The 19,596-nt window shown below is 49.2% G+C and overlaps 1 protein-coding gene across 1 annotated transcript; it reads left to right on the forward strand.

The window, feature by feature from the left end:
* Positions 1-386: 386 nt before the first annotated feature.
* On the forward strand, positions 387-7,951 carry LOC311428634 (ubiquitin carboxyl-terminal hydrolase 42-like; the record flags this gene model as incomplete). The annotated part of the gene is made up of 13 exons (XM_084539989.1): positions 387-615; positions 1,365-1,565; positions 2,158-2,268; positions 2,428-2,530; positions 2,735-2,802; positions 2,959-3,029; positions 3,561-3,643; positions 4,562-4,673; positions 5,051-5,191; positions 5,386-5,486; positions 5,950-6,091; positions 6,772-7,053; positions 7,859-7,951. 13 exons carry the CDS (start codon positions 387-389, stop codon positions 7,949-7,951), a joined length of 1,737 nt encoding a protein of 578 aa, XP_084396115.1.
* Between the last annotated feature and the right edge of the window lie 11,645 nt (positions 7,952-19,596).

Raw genomic sequence — 19,596 nt, forward strand, 5'->3', positions numbered from 1 at the left:
TTAGATCATAGGTACTAATTAACAGATAATTGCGCAACTCCGGAAATCAATAAATAACTGATTCCCCTCAGAGAATGTCTTCTACATTTTTATATTAAAAAGACTCCAGAGTTGTAATGGATTAAAATCCTACGGAAGGGAAAGAAATGGCATCAGCCACTAGTTCTGCAGAAGCGAAAAGTAATACTGATAGAGTTTAGATGGAAATTTTCACTTTGTGTGTTTAGTTTGGGGATTCTTTTTAAATCATTCATACCAGCGATTTAGTTCTTAAGGCTGTTTCTTTGAGATTAAGTGACAGGACTTCTGTTACTCTTTTCTTCTTGGAATGCTTCTTGATAGTCTTACGTCAGCCAGAACTTCTGTCTCTGTCGCAGATGTGAACAATGACCGTAGCTAAGAAGCCCAAATCTTCAAAGCCTAAAAAGCCCTCTTCAAGGCGGTCTGGCAAATCCAAGAAACCAAGTCCTAAAATACTGATGTCACGCACCGCCAACTGGGGCCGGATAGTGCCTGCAGAAGATTCAAGCCAAGTCTTTGTGGCCGAAGGACGTGGAGGTGCTATTTACTGTAGATCATCTGAAAAATCTAAGGCTTTTGCCCCAAGAGATCTAAGTAAGTGTGCGTTCTATCCTGCCTCCATTGTCTTCAAAGCAAAAGTAGAAAATGCAGTTCTTACTTGTTGCACTGCTAGAGAAGGGGACTACTGTGAAGAAAGACTTGAAAAGCGAATCCCCTAAGGCAACTGAAGTGACTGATGTTACAGAAATTAATTTTGATATATTTACAGTCAACAGAGAAATATGGGGAGCTTTTTGTAATGCACAGATTCCTCCATGTCTTTTCTGTTTTGCAGAGAAAAGTGTTTGATTGTTGCTATTCACAGCTTCCATTTTTCACAGGTTTTTTGAAGGATAACATTGCTCAGGAAAAAATCTGGTATCTGTAGGGGTACCGTCATTCCTAGTTCCTCGTTTTTACGTTTTTACCGTATAATTTCAAGTCTAAGTTTGTGGTTTAAGTTATAATAAGGAAAAAAACAGTAGTTGAGTTAATCAGGTTAAAGATTATAGATGGAGAGGAACTTGGCATTAGGTGCTACAAACAGAATGGCAGTTAGCCTTGCCTTAGAAAAATTAAAATGGTTGACTAAAGTTTTTTTTTTTTTTTTTTTTTTTTTTTCCCCAAAACATTGTGTTGACCAGCCAATTTGAATTTGTTGGTATTAAAGCTGTCTGCAATAGGTTTTTCTTGTTTGGATTGTAGCTAGCTCCTCTAGGTGCTCCTGCAGAATAGTACTTTTTTAAATACCTTTCTTCGAAACAAACAAACAAGATCTCTTTTTAAATTTAACTTTCTTGCAGTCGTTAATGATGGAATTGCTCCGCCACAGAGCATTCTTTTTCCACCTGAGAAGATTTGTATGGATTGGCAAGAAACACAAAGTGTTGGAGTTGGCCTGTACAATCTTGGCAACACATGTTTTCTTAATGCTACTCTACAGTGTTTGACCTACACACCCCCACTTGCCAATTACATGCTTTCTCTTGAGCACAGCCAGTCATGTGAGTACTTTCTAACAGTATTTTGAATCTGTTGGATAGCTCTGAAGGTGAAAGAACAGCAGTGATTCTGTGAGATAAGCTTATTTGCCTGATTTTACCTGTAGCAGCTGGCTTTGAGCACTGTATTAGCAGTGGGCTCCGAATAGCATATGGAGTGCAATTAATGCACCATGTTTTATTTATTTAGTTATTTGTTTGTTTGTTTGTTTGTTTGTTTATTAAAGGATCATTTATTGCTTCATGGGAATAATGAAGTGCATTGGACAGTAATGCATTTGGTAGTAATTTTAGAGAGTAATACATTTTGCAGCCTGTGGAGTTCACATTCCTGTCAGCCTTTACAACTGCGACTTTGCAGTAGTCTTTTAGATTTCTCATCACAAAATGCATTTGAATACAGGCTTAGTGGATATTTTTCTTCTGTCAAGTTGTGTGAAATGAAATGTTACAAGACTGTTGGGACATTGGCATCTTGGGAGAATAGAATGTAGCAAGGAGAGTGGATATTGTATCTATAGTTTAAATTGTACTTAGATGTTTGTAGTTCTGGATATTTCGCTGGACTGGGATGCTTTGCTCTTTCACTCTTCAGGTCGTGAACAAGATTTTTGCATGATGTGCACGATGGAGACTCACATTAACCAGGCCCTGCGTTGCACTGTTGATGCCATCGAGCCTACGCATGTTATCAGTAATCTCAGTCGTAAGTGGCTTCAGATGTGTTTCTTTTCGATAGCTTGTAATCTTCAAATAATTATTTGATGTGTCTAAGTGGTTTTAACACTCCAATGAAGAGAGATTTTAGAAATACAAGAATGATTTCATTTTTAAATGAGGTCAATACTATCATCTTCTTATTTAGGAATAGGACAACATTTCCGTTTTGGCAGTCAAGAAGACGCACACGAGTTCTTGCGCTATACTGTTGATGCTATGCAGGAAGCGTGCTTGAACGGAAGCACCGAGTAAGCATAAACAAGTTCACTTTCATACATTCTCTAGCACCTTCTAGTCCTTTATTTACTCTCAGAAATGATCTCTAGCACCTTTTAGTGCCTTATTTACTATCAGCAACGCAAGTCTACATCATCCTTGGTTTTCATCAAACTCTTTGAAGAGTTAACTCTGTGCCTTAAATCTTCTGAGGTCTGATTATAATTTATTTCCAGATTGGACAGATCTTCTCAAGCTACCACCATCATTCATCAAATATTTGGAGGATTTCTAAGATCGAGAGGTACTTGAAAAAATATTCCTGTCCTTAGAACTGATCTGTGTCTTTTGTCGGTAGTAAAGCAGTCTGTAGTTTGTCTAAAGTAGTATCTGTCAACAACTTGAATTTGGACAGTTAGTCTCCTTCACATAATGTTAAGCATTTATATTTTGCTTCCAGTGAAGTGCTTGAATTGCAAAGCAGTTTCAGATACGTATGAGGCATTTCTTGATATCACTTTGGATATAAAGGTAAGATGTTTTCTAAATATAATTCATGATGTTTAAGTACATGCATAACTTTCTAAATTAAACTTGTTTAACTTAAAAAACCAAACCACATATAATGTTAAAACATAAGAGCTTGGTGGTGCTAAGGAAGTGGATTGGACTTTCTCCTTCCGTGGAACCCATGTAAATAGTCTCCACATTTGTATTGGGTTTAAGGGGAAAGAATTCTCTTTCTGCAAAAATTATAATGCTGTCATACTTCTTTGTTGTTCTACCTCAATATACATCTAATTGTTAGACTGATGAATTTGTCCCCAGTATTGATGACAAAGCACACTGTAGATGCTGTGTAGGCAACTGGGAAAGTATTTGTTCCAAAGTCAAATGCCTTCCAGGTGAGGTCAATGCTGAGCATGCTCTTTCTGCCTCCTTCTTCACAGTGCTCCTAGTAGATCGCTTGAGTATGTTAGTAAGATTCTCTTATAAACTACTAGTATGTGTCTGGAATTTTGAATTACGGTGACTTTGCGCTCTTCTTTCTCGCTGCTCTAGGCGGTTTCGTCTGTTAGCAGAGCTCTGGAACTCTTTGTGAAACCTGAAGAGCTGGATGGAGAGAATTGCTATAAATGTAGCGAGTAAGATTTTGACGACTTAGGTCTTAATCCTAGATGTCAGTTTTCTATGTTGCATGACTCTGTTGGACTACCTCTAAACTTTGGATCTACTTACAAGTTTTGTGGAAGTTTATAAAAGACTTGGATTTTTGTTTCTTTGGAGGGGGGAAGTCTTGTTCATAGGCATTCCCTATGGGTTTGCAATTCTCTGGCTTGTATTTTGCCATCAGAATTCAAAAAGAGCTACTTTTGTTCTTTCTCTTTATTAGCTCTCGACAGTACTTTTCTTGATGTAAACTGCCCAGTTTCCGTTGTTCTCTGGGCTAGTGGCTAATTTTCACTGCTTACACCGTAGGTCCTACCTTGGAGCGGGCAATGTGTCAAACTGAACTATTTTGTTTCAAAGGATGGCAGATGGGTTCAGTGTCTTTCCAGACAAGCTCAGTACATGAAGACTTCCTACTGTTAAATGTCTCCCTCCTGTAGAATGACCATGTGTTTCTGTTGTATTTTTGATGTTGATAGTCGACCTATGTTGGAGATTATTTGCAATTTCTAGCCCTGGGGACCAAGGCTCTCTCGTTCCGCTTTCAGTATTTGTATTTCCCTTGAAAGCTGAAAGAATGTATCCAGGATTGGAGTTCAAATAGCCACTTTTGTAGACCAAGAAATGGTACCTTGCCATCCAACCTGGTCATACCCTTTTGTGAGAGATTCCTGTTCCCGCTATGCTCTGAGTTGTTGGGAAAATTGACCTTCTTCTGTGTATTAACAAACCTGACACGCAGTGCATGGGTTTATGAAAAGAAAAAAGACCAACCTATTATGCAAGTAAATATCATTCAAATAGCATAGGCATGCGTGAGACATTAAAAGGAGTTTGTTTTGGGGGCGAAAAAAGAAGATGCCTTCAAACACTTATCTCTGCTTGTTTTTAAGGTGTAAAAAGGTGGTTCCTGCATCCAAGAGATTTACCATACACCGTTCTTCCAAGGTTCTCACAATATCACTGAAAAGATTTGCAGATTTCACAGGTGGAAAGATCAACAAGGTATATTTACCACTGTAATGCAACTATATCATTGCGTAATGGGACATCCCCCAAAGCTGAAAGTTGTTAATATTTTCAGACAATAATTGTAGACTAACGACTATGGCTTATTCTTTCTCTTAATATCAATAAAGTTCCCGCTTGACAAGAAGCATATGCTTTCCTCTGAGAAGGCTGATTCATCAGGAAACAGTTCTCTGCAACTTCTAGTCTTAACCGTTGTTTATGGGAAGACTTATTTGTAGTGAATCAAGAAATATATTCGAGAAATATATTCTAGAAATCAATTCTAGTCTGTGTTTTTTGGAAGTGTTTTTCTCTGGCTAGTCCACGAAGTACTCTGGGATAATTTTTCTATCTTCTTGATGTCTCTTTAGGAGGTGAAATATCCGGAGTATTTGGACCTGAGAGCCTACATGTCGCAGTCAATGGGAGAACCACTGCTCTATGCCTTATACGCGGTGCTGGTACATCACGGTGTCAGCTGTCACTCAGGACACTATATATGCTATGTAAAGGTAGAAGTCAACAGCATTTCTAACAGGGTAAAGGTTGTGCTGGCAAACCAATTAAAGCATGACTAGCAGCTACTGTTTCTAGGGAAAAAGATTTCATTATATTTTTATTTGACATGTGTGTATTTTGTTCCTACCCGTGATTTCAATTGGAAAACGTGCAATTCACCTAAAGAAATCGTTGTCTTTATTTGCAGGCTGGTAATGGACTTTGGTATCAGATGAATGATGCTAAAGTAGTGCGTACTGACATTAAAAGAGTTCTTGGTCAGCAAGCTTACATACTTTTTTATATCAGGTAATAACAAATCTTAAAATGTGTTCAGAAGAGATTTACTTTCCTGTTATTGATATTTTTCTGTTTTGCAAGTGTTTTTCTTGCTATCCCGGGAGAAGATTATTATTTGTCTAATTCAGTTCTGTCTAACCTGAAATTCTCTGTGTCGTTTATTGTCTTTTGTTGCTTGGCCTTAAACTGCAGCACTTGTGTAAATTGCTATCTATGTGTTATCTGTAGCTGGCTACTTTAGAGAAGGAGAGAAATGAAGGTCATCTGTGGTGTAAGAATGAATTATTGCTCTGCAAGTGATAGTCTTAGTAGGAAGACTGTTCTCTACTTTTCAGTCTGTAGTCTTGGCGAAGCCTTCTGTGGAGAAGGCTTCCATATCGTATGAGCTGTTCCTCTAAAATGATAGGATGGGATTTAATCCAAGAGTAGGCTGAAAGAAAAACTAAACTACGATCACTGCTCTTTTCTGAAGGCGCTATGATTTGACACTTGGAGAACGTGCGTTTTACTTGCCAGCACCATCTTATCCCTGTTCATTCCCTCCTGGTCAGCAGGGGGCTAATAGTAAGCAGGCTGGATTTCTGGGACCACGACTTCTTCCTCATATGATTAAGGTAATTCAGGGAAGCGGGAGGGCAGATAACGGCACCAAACTGCTAGTGGGTTTGGGGTTTGGTGTGGGGTTTTTTGTTTGGTTTTCGGCATCTTAGTTTTGTTTTCCTTCCCACGCTGCAGCTTTCTTCACAGCCCTCATGCTACAGCCAGAGTCATTCAAACAGTGGTTACTGCTAAATTGTGCAGCCATGCGACTCCATTACTTTATACCTCCAAGACAGCTTTCTAAAGCACAGAGAGCTACGCTCTTTGACTATTTAAGCAGAGTGTACTAATCCTCAAATCATTTAAAAGAGGACTTGTTTTTCCTATCCTCGTCACTTTAGCTAAGACAGGGAAAACTAAATGTCTTATTCCTGAGCACCAGAACGATTACTTCAGGCTTTTCAGGGTATGTTTAAAGGGGAAAATAAATATATTTGGGAATAGCAGCAGGTAATGTTAAGTTGCTTGGCTGGTTTTCAAAGATGATGTTAATTTGATACCAATCTGCAGTAAACCAAAAGCAGGAATTGAATACGCTTATTGGACTTGCATTTATCCTTAAAGGGCAGTGTGTTTTTCTTTTTAGGTGTTAAGACCATTTGTAGAAACACTCAGTAGGAGAGTTTTGTGTTTCAAAATGTTACATGCAGTGTTTGCGTTAATCCATCTTGCAATTTCTTCTTTTTAAATACAGAATTCAAGCCGTTTAAATGGAAATGGATCCATAAAAGAGGACACAAAGACCACTGGTGTCACCCTAAAAAGGCCATCTTCAGCACCACCAATGGCCTGTGTTCAAAACCAGGCAATTACCAGGCCTTCAATGACTGATACGTCAAGAAAACAGAAGATCACCATCAGTATTCACAATAAATTGCCTGCTCGTCAGACTGTGTCACAGCCTGACTGTCTTAGCAGTGCTGTGGAGGATGAAGATCTCTACCAGGCTGTTCCTTCATCCACAATTACAAATTCGGTAATGCAAATGAAGCAAATGCAAACAAACAAAAAAGTTTCTGATGAAATTTTTGTGGAGCCAACAGTGAATGAAAATCCTAAACTCAGCTCTGATAACACAGTCCCTTATGGTGCAGAATCTTCAGGAAAATCTGAGGAGGAGTCAAAGGGCTTATTTCAAAGGAATTTGAAATGCAATGCAATGTCCTCTAATGGAATTTTGGTTGGAAAGGTAGTCCGTACATTGCAGCATTCCAATTCTTCCTGTCAGAATGCTGACAAAGGAAGATCCCAGCATGAGCTGCCAAAAACAGATTCACTAAATGGTGCTATTAGGTTAGTTACTGAATCTAAAGAAAACGGACTGAAACTTGATGATTCCACTTGCCGAGTTGAACCTGTTAAACCTTCTGAGATGTTCTTTTCTAAAACAAATGGATCGCTTGAAACATAGATTTGCTCCATCGAGAATTTCTCACCTACGATGTATTCGGGAGTGTTTATTGTGTTCCTAATTCAGGTGAAATACTGAGAAAACACAGCACACATGTGATCGTAAGACTTTGTGGTATTATCTCCTTAGAATTTGCAGACCTGAGCTTACATTAGAACTTGTCAACTTAAGCTCAGCTGAGATAAAAATTCCTAAGTTTCCTAAAGTAGATTTTGGGGGGTGAGTTGGGGTTATCTTTGAAGTGTAGATAATGCATACAACTCACAGCGGTCTTGCTTACCATTTAATGGAGACATTCTGACAAGACTAGTCCTCAGTACTACTACAAATAGTATTTTTTTGTCTGCTGACTTGTGCGTTTTAATTGCAGATGCCTGGAGCTATGCCTTCAGTCAATCGAGAAGTCATCACGGAGTCCTTCAGAGCCAGCCAGCTGAACAGCTTGTCAGAGGAAATGAGGTAAAATGAGCACAGTCTGATTAAGACAAGACTTTATGGAAGTTCGTTACAGTTTTATCTGTCTACTAATAGTATTTAATGGAAGGATTTAAATTAGTACAATTCCATACTGTGTGTCCAGTGTCACGAACAGAACTAATGATCAGCACTGAGCATATCACTCTGATGCAGGTTGGTGCCTCAAGGAGAACTTGTGTTCCTTTATAGAATGTTTTTCCATTTTTCTCCACTGTCTGGAGAAACACTGGCTGTTCCCCGCTCGCCCCTATGCCTTTTTTCTCAGAGCAACAGGTGGAAGGAGACAGATGCGTTTGCTTTTTTAGTGCAATGGCTTCAGAAGCAAGAGGGGAAAAAGCACTTTCTCTGGGAGCTGAAGAAGGTGTCCTAATCACAGGAGAGGTTTCTAAATGGCATATCATTGCGAGGGTTCCTGTAGTCCGGAGGTTTTTGTTTGTTTGTTTGCCTTTGGAAGGTTTTACTCTTAATATTCACGTCCTTCAGCAGAAGTGAGAAATGGGTTTTTATTTTATGCAGTGTTGCGGAACCTCCGAAATCTCCTGGGAATGATGAATACCTCGCCCAGTACCAATGTGATGACTGTGGAGACAAGGAGAAAGCAAGAAGATCAAAAGAACGTGACCTCATTTCAAAAGAAACTGTTTTGTCCGGCAAAGAGTCTTGTGAGCCTGGTGAGAAATTGCGGCAAACTTCCTCTCTCAAGTCTGACACTGAATGTAGCTCTAACAATCTTTCTTCCTTAGCTATTGCAGATAGACGCCAAGATACAAAGGACAAGACTAAAACCACTGAGAAAGAGCATTACCGAAGCAAGAGGGAACATGCTCCTAGTGAAGAGAAGGAGAGTCAAAAAGCAGGTCCTTCCAGCAAGAGGAGGTGTTCTCAGAGCGTGGAATTTGTTGAGCAAAAGAGTCACAAGCAGGAGTACTGGGAGGGAAGCAGGTACAGATCTTTCCCTCGTGAAAGAAACAGCCCTGAGAATGGCAGAAGAGCAGTCAAATATTCAAAGTACAGATCTGGCAGCGGAGGAAGATCAGAACAAAGTAGCAATAGGTACTACCGATCCAAAGGGGAAAGAAGTTGGAGCAGAGAAAGATACTATCGAGACGAAGCACGGAGATGGGAAAGATGTGGCTATTACAGTGATTACTATTCACCTCATGCGACAGGAGACAGTAGAGAGAGAAAGTTCTCTCACGGCGATTCAGCCTTTGACAGATCGACTGCAACTTACTACAGCAGGTCACATAAGCATTATCATTACAAAAGCAGATGGCCTCACGGTTCCCTCTTGAGAGAGGAAGATGTACGTCGCTTTGGCACACCCCGAGCAGACTTGCATCGTTGCTCGGTACCTCAGCAACATTCCGGAAGACATTCTCGTGAAAGACATGCGCTTCCACCTGTGTCAGCTCATTTGGAGAACTGTCGCCAGAAAAATGAAACAGAAGGAAACAGAAAAAGAAAATATACCCGTGCAGAAGGTAGTGAAAGTGAAATAGAAAGGAAAGACAGAAAGATAGAAAAGGAGCTTTTAGGTGGTGAAAAAAATGCAAAAATATCACAAGTTCTGGAAGAAAAAGAAGTCTAAGGATAAACATGGAGAGAAGGATTCCAAGTAAGCAAGGATTCCGGCATACTCCGCATTTTTTATCCTAATTCTTTTCTGGGTGCTTCTCATGTCTTCCTTTTTTTTTTTTTTTTTTTTTTTTTTTTTTTTTTTTTTTTCTGGTAGTTTCTAAGTTCTTTAGATAGCACCAGCTGGCTGGGGATCATGTTGTTAGGTTGATCAGTGAAGACAGGAAAGCTCTTGCTGAATTGTGTCAGAGCACTAGCTTTGGACCACATAGTTCGAATCACATCCGTACACCATTCCAGATTAGGTTAAAAGATTTTTTCTGCTTGCACGTATTCCAGAGCTAGCCGTTGTTAATGATCTGTGTACAAACCAGGACCTATGGTCCTTCAATCTGACAGCTTAAGTTTGCTGCATCTAAAGTAAGTTGCGTGTGCACAAAGCACCACAAAATAGCTGACATGCTGCAAATCATCACCTGTGGTAAAATAAATCAGGTTTCATATAGGCAACAAGTGCCACATCTTTTTTTCCCTTTTTAACTTGCATGTTTCTTTCAGACTTCATGATTTGTGTTTCTGTGCGCTCCGCTTTGACAATGCCAATCGCAAGCGTAAGAAAAAGAAGAAAAAGGAGAAGAAAAAGAAGAAAAAGGAGAAACACCAGGAAAGCAAAAGGCTCCTTGGAACACTTAGATCCTCGTTTCCAGAAGATAACGCGGGAGAAGAAGGAAGAATCCCATCCTCCAGATGGCTCTTCATGTCAGTAATGCAGAAGTGAGAGCAGTAAACAACCTTACAAGGAAGGGAAGACTTCCAGTGCAGGCGAAAGCAAGAAATACTGCTCCATCGCATCCAACGACTATACTAAAGGTAAGCGGCCGCAGCGTGTGTGAGGAATTCCTTTTATATTAATCTCGAGATTATTTCAAACAGTCTTGAAGTGCTTGATGACTTAACAGTCTGCAGATTTATTATCAAATCAAAAAAAAACCCCACTTGGTAGACTATTTTTTTCCCAGTTTTGAATGGCCACTAGGAAAGAAGGCCTGAAATAAAGAGGTTAAAGGCAAATGGTTTTCATCTGGTTTGATGATGAAGTGGCAAACAAGAGGAAGAGTTGCAAGCTCCCTTCTTAAATTCAGTCCAGCCAAGTAGGAAAAGTAAATGTGGACGGACAGCTGTATCTTGGCAAAGAAGATAGTAGGGAGCAAGGAGGTTTAGCAGTCAAGATGGAAGGTGATGCCATGAGGCTTAGAGGCTAGTAATGTTCTAATGAACATGGCCAAGTCTTGCGCTGGGCAGCCTGCTTGGGTCCAAAGCCTGCAGTCCTCCCCAAGATGTCGGCGAGGGGCTGGTGAGCCGTTGGGACGGAACCCCCGTTGCCCGGGTTCCCCAAGCAACCGCCCCACTCTCCAGCCACCATGGCAGGTCCAGCAGCCGGCTCCCGCTCCTCCCGGGGCTGCGGCCCTGCTGGCGAGCCCAGCGCCCCAGAGCTCAGCCCAGCGGCCTTTTTCCCACAGAGGGTTTCCCCAGACAGCTTCCGCGGCTTGCGCAGACGCAAAACTCCCCCTTCGTCGTCCCAGCCGTGCCGCCAACGGTGGCTGCCTGGCTGCTGCCCTCCCTCCCCGGAGCGACGGCGCTGCCCTTGCAGCCCCCGCAGGTACCCACCCTCCCCTCCGCGCTGCCCCAGGCCACCGTCTGGCACGTGGTGCCGGGGGTCCAGGGGCAGGTGCTGCAGCTCCCCGCCGGGGTGCAGCTGCCACCTGGGGGGCACCTCCCAGCCCAGGGGCACCACCTGCAGCTTGGGCAGCTCCCCGCCGGGGGGCAGCTCCCTGCTGTGGGGCAGCTCCCCGCCGTGGGGCACCAGCTGCAGCTGGTGCAGCTCCCCGCTGTGGGGCAAAACCTGCAGCTGGTGCAGCTCCCCGCTGTGGGGCAAAACCTGCAGCTGGTGCAGCTCCCAACCATGGGGCACCAGCTGCAGCTGGTGCAGCTCCCCGCCGGGGGGCAGCTCCCCCACACCGCTCCTCCCTGTGCCCCCGTCCATCAGTGGGGACAGCCCATGGTGACGGGGACACTGGTACCCCACCATGCGCTGGGGCTGGGGCCCAGGGCCGTGCTCCATGGGGAGCTCCTGCACCCCGCAGGCACCTGCCTGTTGCAGGCCCCCGCCCAGCGCAACCCCCCGCCACCCCTCGTCCCGGGGCCTCCGCTGCGGGGGCAGGCGCTCCCCACGCCCCGCACCCTGAGCAGCAGCCGGGGGCAGCTGCCGGAGCCCTGCTTGCACGCCGTGGGGCTCAGCGAGGACCAGGGGCCCCCGCTGCCCGGCCCCACTGCCCCCAAGCCTGCCCAGGCTCCAAGGACCGCCAGCACCCAGACGGCGACGCCTGACGGTGAGTTTGGGGCTGGCACAGCCGGCCGCTGGGCGCCCCACACCCAGGGGCCATGGGAAAGCTGACATCGCCCGTCTTGGGGGATTTTCTTGCTTCGTCCTCAGCGGCGACAGCCCCGCAGGTGCCTGAGGAGCCCCCGCAGCTGCCCGAGCTGGGCCCTGATGCCTTTGCTGAGGCCTTTCCAGAGCTGGCAGGGGACAGCCAGCAGCTGCAGCACATGCAGGACGAGCTCCTGGCCGACCTGGACATCCCCATCCCCGGCATGGAGGAGCTGCTCAGCTGGCTCGATGCCGTGGAGCCCCAGGACGCCTTCCCCGATTTGCCCAGCAGTCCTGCCCTCAGCCGCTTCCTCTCGCAGCTGCCCGACCTCTGCGAGGACATCGAGGAGCCGAGCACGCAGGGACTGGAAGCCACAGGAGCCCTCGGTGAGGTCCCCTCAACCCCTGGGCTGCGCCCCGAGAAGCTTGAGGGTGGGCTGTCGCTGCAGTCCCCCGTCGTGCCAGCAGTGAGCCCCCCGCTCAGCCCTGCAGCCAGTCCCCTGCCCAGTGCGCTTAGGAGCCCCCTACCCAGTCCACCCCTGAGTCCCCCCAGGAGCCTCCCTGACACCCAGCTCCTCAGTGCCCTTAGTAGACCCCAGCCCCAACCCCCCCAGCGTTCCCTCAAGACCCGCCCCAACCCCAAGGGCCGCAGTCCCCTTCGTAGACCCCAGCCCAAATCCCCCCCGAGTTCTCCCAAGAAACGCCCCAACCCCAAGGGCCGCAGTGCCCTTAGTAGACCCCAGCCCAAATCCCCACCGAGGTCCCCCAAGAAACGCCCCAACCCCAAGGTCCCCAGTGCCCTTAGTAGACCCCAGCCCAAATCCCCCCCGAGTTCCCCCAAGAAACGCCCCAACCCCAAGGGCCGCAGTGACCATAGGAGACCCCTGCCCAAACGCCCCCTGGGTCCCCTCAAGAGCCCCCCGCCTGCCCCTGCGTCCACCGGCACCAAGCGGGGGGCCAAGCGCCCTGCGCCCAGCAGCACCCCCGGGACAGCGCAGAGCTGCCAGCACAGGAGGCCGACGACAGAGAACCCCCCCGGCAAGGAGAGGAAGACGCTGCTGGGCCAGGCTGGCCAAGGCCGCAAGAGACCGTGCCAGGGGAAGACGGGTGGCAGCAGCACGGTGGCTGGCAGCAGCAGGGAAGCAGGCAGCAGCGGGCAGCAGCTGGCGATCAACAGCAGCACGGCACCCAGCAAGAGAGCGCGAAGCCCGGGGGCTGCAGGGGGGCAAGGAGCAGCGGCGCCACCTCCCCGCAGAGCGCGGCTGCTGCCGGAGACTCCGAGTGGGGAGCCCCGTGCCGTGCGGCCCCAGGACAGGCTCTGTCCCCAGGCCAGCGGGGCCAAGACGCTGCAGCGCCAGCAGCCGGGGACAAAGACCCCCAGCGAGACTTTGCAGCCGCTGGGGGCCAGGGCCAAGGCGCTGGGGCCAGCGTGCCAGCTGGCCTGTGTGCAGCCGCAGCCCACCTCCAGCAGCCCCAGCAGCATGCCCAGCGCCCCGCCGACAGTGCCAGGCTCCAGCGCTGTGCCCGCTGCCCCCCGGCCCCCAGCTGGCGGCAAGGAAAGGGAGGTGCCAGCACCACCAGGCAGCACAGCATGAACAGGGGACGCTGCCATAGAGCCGGCGCCCAGAGCGCTGGGCCTGCCAGCCGCGTGAAGCACGTGCTCCAGCTTCAGCCACGCTCCTCAGCCCTTGCCCCTCTCGCTTGCCCTCTCCCCTCTCTCGTGCTGGAGCTAGGGGATGGGCTTGCCACTCACAGGGATGGCAACAGCGCCAATGGCAAATGCGCGCGCGCCTCACCCAGGAAGGTGGCAATGGCAAGCTGGGGAGATGCTGGCAGCAGCTGGGCTGGGAAAGCTTGGCCATGGCAACTGCTGCTTGGGACACCAAAGGGCTGAGAGACAAGACTTGCTTCTTCTTTCGGGGCATTGCTCTTCTTTCCTGCCTTCTGGATTAAATTCCTCTCCTTAGGTGGTCACTCAGCAAGGCCTCTGCCTGCAGAGCACTTCTTCTTGCACTGGCATGCCAAGGGGATAAGAACTGGGAGGTTTTGGGGACAGCAAATGATCAGTGGGATGGGAAGTGATGATGGGGATAGCAATTCATTGGAATGGGACAAATGGGTTTTATTTGTATTAAATTTAAATTTTTAAATTTTCATTTAATTTATTGGTTTTCTTATTTATTTAATTAAATCCACTTTATTGACTGTGTTGTACAGTATGGCATTGTTTTATTATTATAAAATTATAAGTATTTAATAGTATTAAATATTTTTATATATTAATATCTTATAAACTGTAAGTATCATTATTTATTATTTTGTTGGTTTTTATTCCTTTTCTACCCTATTAAACTCTCTTCATCACAACGCACTGGTTTGGACTTTATTTTTCCTTCCGAGTCATTCTGGATTCACTCCGGATGGGGGGACACTAGCGAACGCCTGTGTGCTTCAGATCCAAGGTCACCTTTGCCCTCATTCAAGATACATATTTGCATCTGTTGTTGTGAAACAAAATTAACAACAGGAACAATAAAGTTACCTACTTGCTAGCAGCAGCTCTACATTTGCTGGGGTCTGCTCTGTGCATTTTGAAGACCATTCCATGCTCTTCAGCCCCTCCAGGAGGAAATGTATGGTTCTAGGAAAATGCGTCTTGACCTGATGCAAAGCTGTGACGCAGCCTGCAGCTGCTGCAAGCCCTGGCATTTTACCTTTAGCCCCTCCAACAACTCTGATGTTCCCTGCATCGACTTCAACCACTGCGGCAGGACCTGAGGCCCCTCAAAGCCTTGTCACACACCCTGCGGCCCCTCGAGCCCCTGGCATGTTCCCTGCAGCCCCTCCAGCCCCTGGCATGTTCCCTGCAGCACCTCCAAGCCTGGCACAGGCCCTACAGCTGGCTCCGGGGACGACCCCGCTGCTGTCTCAGGCACCAATACACACAAGGGGAAGGAATGCATGCAGAAGTCATCTCGTTTCGGAAGGGCAGAAAGTCCTCCCAAGGAGGGGAAGGAGCAAGAGGAAGGCGAGGCAGCCTACCCCAAGGTAGGGCCATCCCAGGGCACAGGAGGCTGTTGGAAAGGAGATTAGATAGAAAAGCAGCAGGAAGCAGGTGATCCCCATCCCTGGGTGAGCTGCGAGCCATGGGACAAGATTGCAGCTGTCCTCCAGGCGAGCACATTGTCAGCTGGCTGCTGCGCTGCTGGGATAGCAGCTGCGGGAGCCTGGCAGCAGAGGGCAGGGAAGCCAAGCAGCTGGGATCCTTCTCTGGGAAAGGGGGCACTGAGAAAGCGCTTGCAAACAGGGCACAAGCCCTCAGCCTCTGGAGGCGTGAAGGAAAGGGATCCCTTCTGGGAAGATGCTGTGGGCTTGCTGAGGCTCGAAGAACAGACGGTGCTGGCTGCTACCAGCGTGCTGCAGCAGCGGCAAGACAGAGCCGTGGTGGTTTTCCTCAGCTGGGCAGCTGAGCTCCAGCACAAGCGCTCTCTCCCTGCCCCTCCTCCAACGCCAAGGGGAGAAAAGAGGCTGGCAAGGGCTCAAGGGCTGCCAGAAGGACAGGGAGATCACTCCACAAGGAGCGTCACGGGCAAAGCAGGCTCAGCACAGCCTGTTCCAGTCCAGCCCGGGGCCTGCTCCTGCGGGGGCTCTCCACAGGCCGCGGCCTCCTCCAGGCCACAGCCACCTGCTCCACCGGGGGCTCCTCCAGCCACAGGGGGGCTGCAGCGTGGAGATCTGCTCCACGGGGGACCCATGGGCTGCAGGGGGACAGCCTGCTCCACCAGGGGCCTCTCCCTGCACAGGCCGCAGGGGAACTGCTGCTGGGAGCCTGGAGCACCTCCTGCCTCCTGCTGCACGGACCTTGGGGGCTGCACAGAGCGTTCTCACTCCTCCCTGAGCCAGACGCTGCTGGGCAGCAGCTTTTGTTCCCTTTCTTAGATGGGCTCTCCCCCAGGCGCAAACATCATCCTTTTGCTCTGCGTTCTGGGCAGCAGCGGGTGGGTCCCTCCTGGAAGGAGCCTCCTGGCAGCGGCCCTGAGCTCCCATGGGGCAGCTGCTGCATTCTCCTCACAGAGGACACCCCTGCAGCCCCCCGCTCCCACAGCCTGGCCACGCAAACCCAAGCCAAGACACCGAGCGAGCCTCCCTGATTGCCAGCCAGCAGCTGGCTCAGCCTGGGACCCCAGGCCAGTGCCCACAAGACTCTCCTGGGCCTTGAAAAGCAAGCCTTGTGGGGACGGAGCACCCACAAAGAACGGACTCACACAACAGGTCTCCTTGCCAACACCGCCTCACAGACACCTGGGCCTTGAGCGGGTAGCTCACCTTGAGCGAGCTCATTTCGTTCCCAGTAGCTGAAATGTGCCCTTTCGGGGGCATTTGGGGACTACAGCGTGCTGCTGAGAGGGATGTTGGAGCTCCTGCAGGGCAGTGCTTCCACTAAGGCAAGGCCTTTTCTGCATCTTCTACTGCCCTGCAAGCGAGGATGCTTGGGGCACACAAGAAGCTGGCAGGGGACACAGCTGCAGGGATTGCAGGGATTCCTAAAGTCATAGCCAAATACAAGAAAGACAGGAGGACGTGATGCTTCCGAGAGAAAGGAGCTCGCTTTGGGGTCCAAATCCATCCATTTTTCAAATTAAAATATTTTCATATATTTTATTTGGGGCCTCCTCCTCCACCATCACTTCCTCCAACACATCCTCCTCCTCCTCATTTTCTAGGATTTTTCTCTTTTTTATTTTTTGGCCTCCTCCTCCTCCTCCACCGCCTCCTCCTCCACCGCCTCCTCCTCCACCGCCTCCTCCTCCACCGCCTCCTCCTCCACCGCCTCCTCCTCCACCGCCTCCTCCTCCACCGCCTCCTCCTCCACCGCCTCCTCCTCCTCCTCCACCTCCTCCTCCTCCTCCACCTCCACCTCCTCCTCCTCCTCCACCTCCTCCACCTCGTCCTCCTCCTCCTCCTCCTCCACCTCCTCCACCTCCTCCTCCTCCTCCACCACCACCTCCTCCACTACCTCCTCCTCCACTACCTCCTCCTCCTCCTCCTCTCCATTTATAGGGAGGAGCAGCCACACCCCCGGTTGATGACAAGCTATTTGCATCATAGCTAACAATCGCTACCCAGGCAACCAGGCCACAAGCAATGCATCACAGAGCGTCATCAAGTTGCTAGGAGCCGCCAGCTGCTACCTTACAGGGCTACGGTGCCATGGTCCTGTGGGATTACAAACAGAACTAGAATTAGGAGCGGTGGTCAACGCTCAGCACCAGAGAGGGTGTTTTGTTTTGGAGTCCTCCGCCTCCTCCTCCTCAACCACCTCCTCCTCCACCTTCTACTCCTTCTCTTTTGTTTTTTGTTGGCCTCCTCCTCCACCACCTCCTAGTCCTCCTCCACCTCCTCCTTTTTGTTTTTCTTTTTTGCTGCCACTTCCTTCTCTCACATTCTACTATTTCTCCTCCACCTTCTTCTCTCCTCTTCCACCTCCATCGTGTCCCTCTGCCTAGCCCTTGCTCACCTCCTCTTTTGTCACCGCTTCCTACTCATCCGTCTCCTTTTCCAGAAATGCCGCCACCTCCTCAATCTTCTCCGCCACCACCTCCTCCTCCGCCACCTCCTCCACTGCCCCCTTCCCCTCTTACCCCCCCCCCCCCTTTTCCACCTATGCCTCTTCCTCATCCTCCTCCTTTTCTGTTTCCATCTTCTCCCATCTCCCCTCTCCAGCACTCTGGCTCCCACTGCCCCCCTTTGGCCCTTTTATAGGGAGGAGCAGCCACACCCCTGATTGATGACAAGCCATTTGCATAAGAGCTAACAATCGCTACCCAGGCAACAAGCAGCGCATCACAGAGCGTCATCAAGATGATAGGAGCCGCCAGCTGCTACCTTACAGGGCCACGGTGCCATGGTCCTGTGGGGTGACAAATGGAACTAGAATTAGGAGCGGTGGGCAGCGCTCACAACCAGAGCCTCCCAGAGAAGCCGCCTTGGCACACCTGGTTCGTGGCAACTTTTCCTGACATCTCTGGGCTCACCATCATTGCTACCAGCATGCCTTAGCAAGGAGCATGCAGAGGAAGTTGGCCAGGAAGTTTCTGCCGAGGTGGAGGAGGCTGTGGAGGAGGAATAGTCAGTAGGGCTGGAGAAGGAGAAGGAGGAAGAGGCAGTGGAGGTGGAGGAGGTGTTGGAGGTGCAAGAGGCAGGGAAGGAGGAGAAGGAGGAGGAAAATGAGAAATAGGATTAGCAGGCGGGGGACGAGGAGGATGCGGTAGACAAGGAGGAGGCAGTGAATGAGGAGGAGGCAGTGGACAAGAAAAAGGCCGTGGATGATGAGGAGGAAGTGGTGGAGGAGGACGTGCTGGAGGTATCATAGAATCACAATTGTTAGAGGAGACCTTCACATTTGTCCGGTCTAGTCCTCACTGTACTACCAATGTCACCCAATAAACCATGTTCCTAAGCACCAGCTCCAACCTGTCCTTGAACACCCTGCTCCTCTGGGGCGTCCTCCACAGGTCGCAGCCTCCTCTAGGGCAGATCCACCTGCTCCACCGGGGGCTCCTCCAGCCACAGGGGGGCTGCAGCGTGGAGATCTGCTCCACGGGGGACCCATGGGCTGCAGGGGGACAGCCTGCTCCACCAGGGGCCTCTCCCTGCACAGGCCGCAGGGGAACTGCTGCTGGGAGCCTGGAGCACCTCCTGCCTCCTGCTGCACGGACCTTGGGGGCTGCACAGAGCTTTCTCACTCCTCCCTGAGCCAGACGCTGCTGGGCAGCAGCTTTTGTTCCCTTTCTTAGATGGGCTCTCCCCCAGGCGCAAACATCATCCTTTTGCTCTGCGTTCTGGGCAGCAGCGGGTGGGTCCCTCCTGGAAGGAGCCTCCTGGCAGCGGCCCTGAGCTCCCATGGGGCAGCTGCTGCATTCTCCTCACAGAGGACACCCCTGCAGCCCCCCGCTCCCACAGCCTGGCCACGCAAACCCAAGCCAAGACACCGAGCGAGCCTCCCTGATTGCCAGCCAGCAGCTGGCTCAGCCTGGGACCCCAGGCCAGTGCCCACAAGACTCTCCAGGGCCTTGAAAAGCAAGCCTTGTGGGGACGGAGCACCCACAAAGAACGGACTCACACAACAGGTCTCCTTGCCAACACCGCCTCACAGACACCTGGGCCTTGAGCGGGTAGCTCACCTTGAGCGAGCTCATTTCGTTCCCAGTAGCTGAAATGTGCCCTTTCGGGGGCATTTGGGGACTACAGCGTGCTGCTGAGAGGGATGTTGGAGCTCCTGCAGGGCAGTGCTTCCACTAAGGCAAGGCCTTTTCTGCATCTTCTACTGCCCTGCAAGCGAGGATGCTTGGGGCACACAAGAAGCTGGCAGGGGACACAGCTGCAGGGATTGCAGGGATTCCTAAAGTCATAGCCAAATACAAGAAAGACAGGAGGACGTGATGCTTCCGAGAGAAAGGAGCTCGCTTTGGGGTCCAAATCCATCCATTTTTCAAATTAAAATATTTTCATATATTTTATTTGGGGCCTCCTCCTCCACCATCACTTCCTCCAACACATCCTCCTCCTCCTCATTTTCTAGGATTTTTCTCTTTTTTATTTTTTGGCCTCCTCCTCCTCCTCCT

Source organism: Aythya ferina (assembly GCF_964211825.1).
Source record: "Aythya ferina genome assembly, contig: HAP1_SCAFFOLD_104, whole genome shotgun sequence".
NCBI lineage: Eukaryota > Metazoa > Chordata > Aves > Anseriformes > Anatidae > Aythya > Aythya ferina.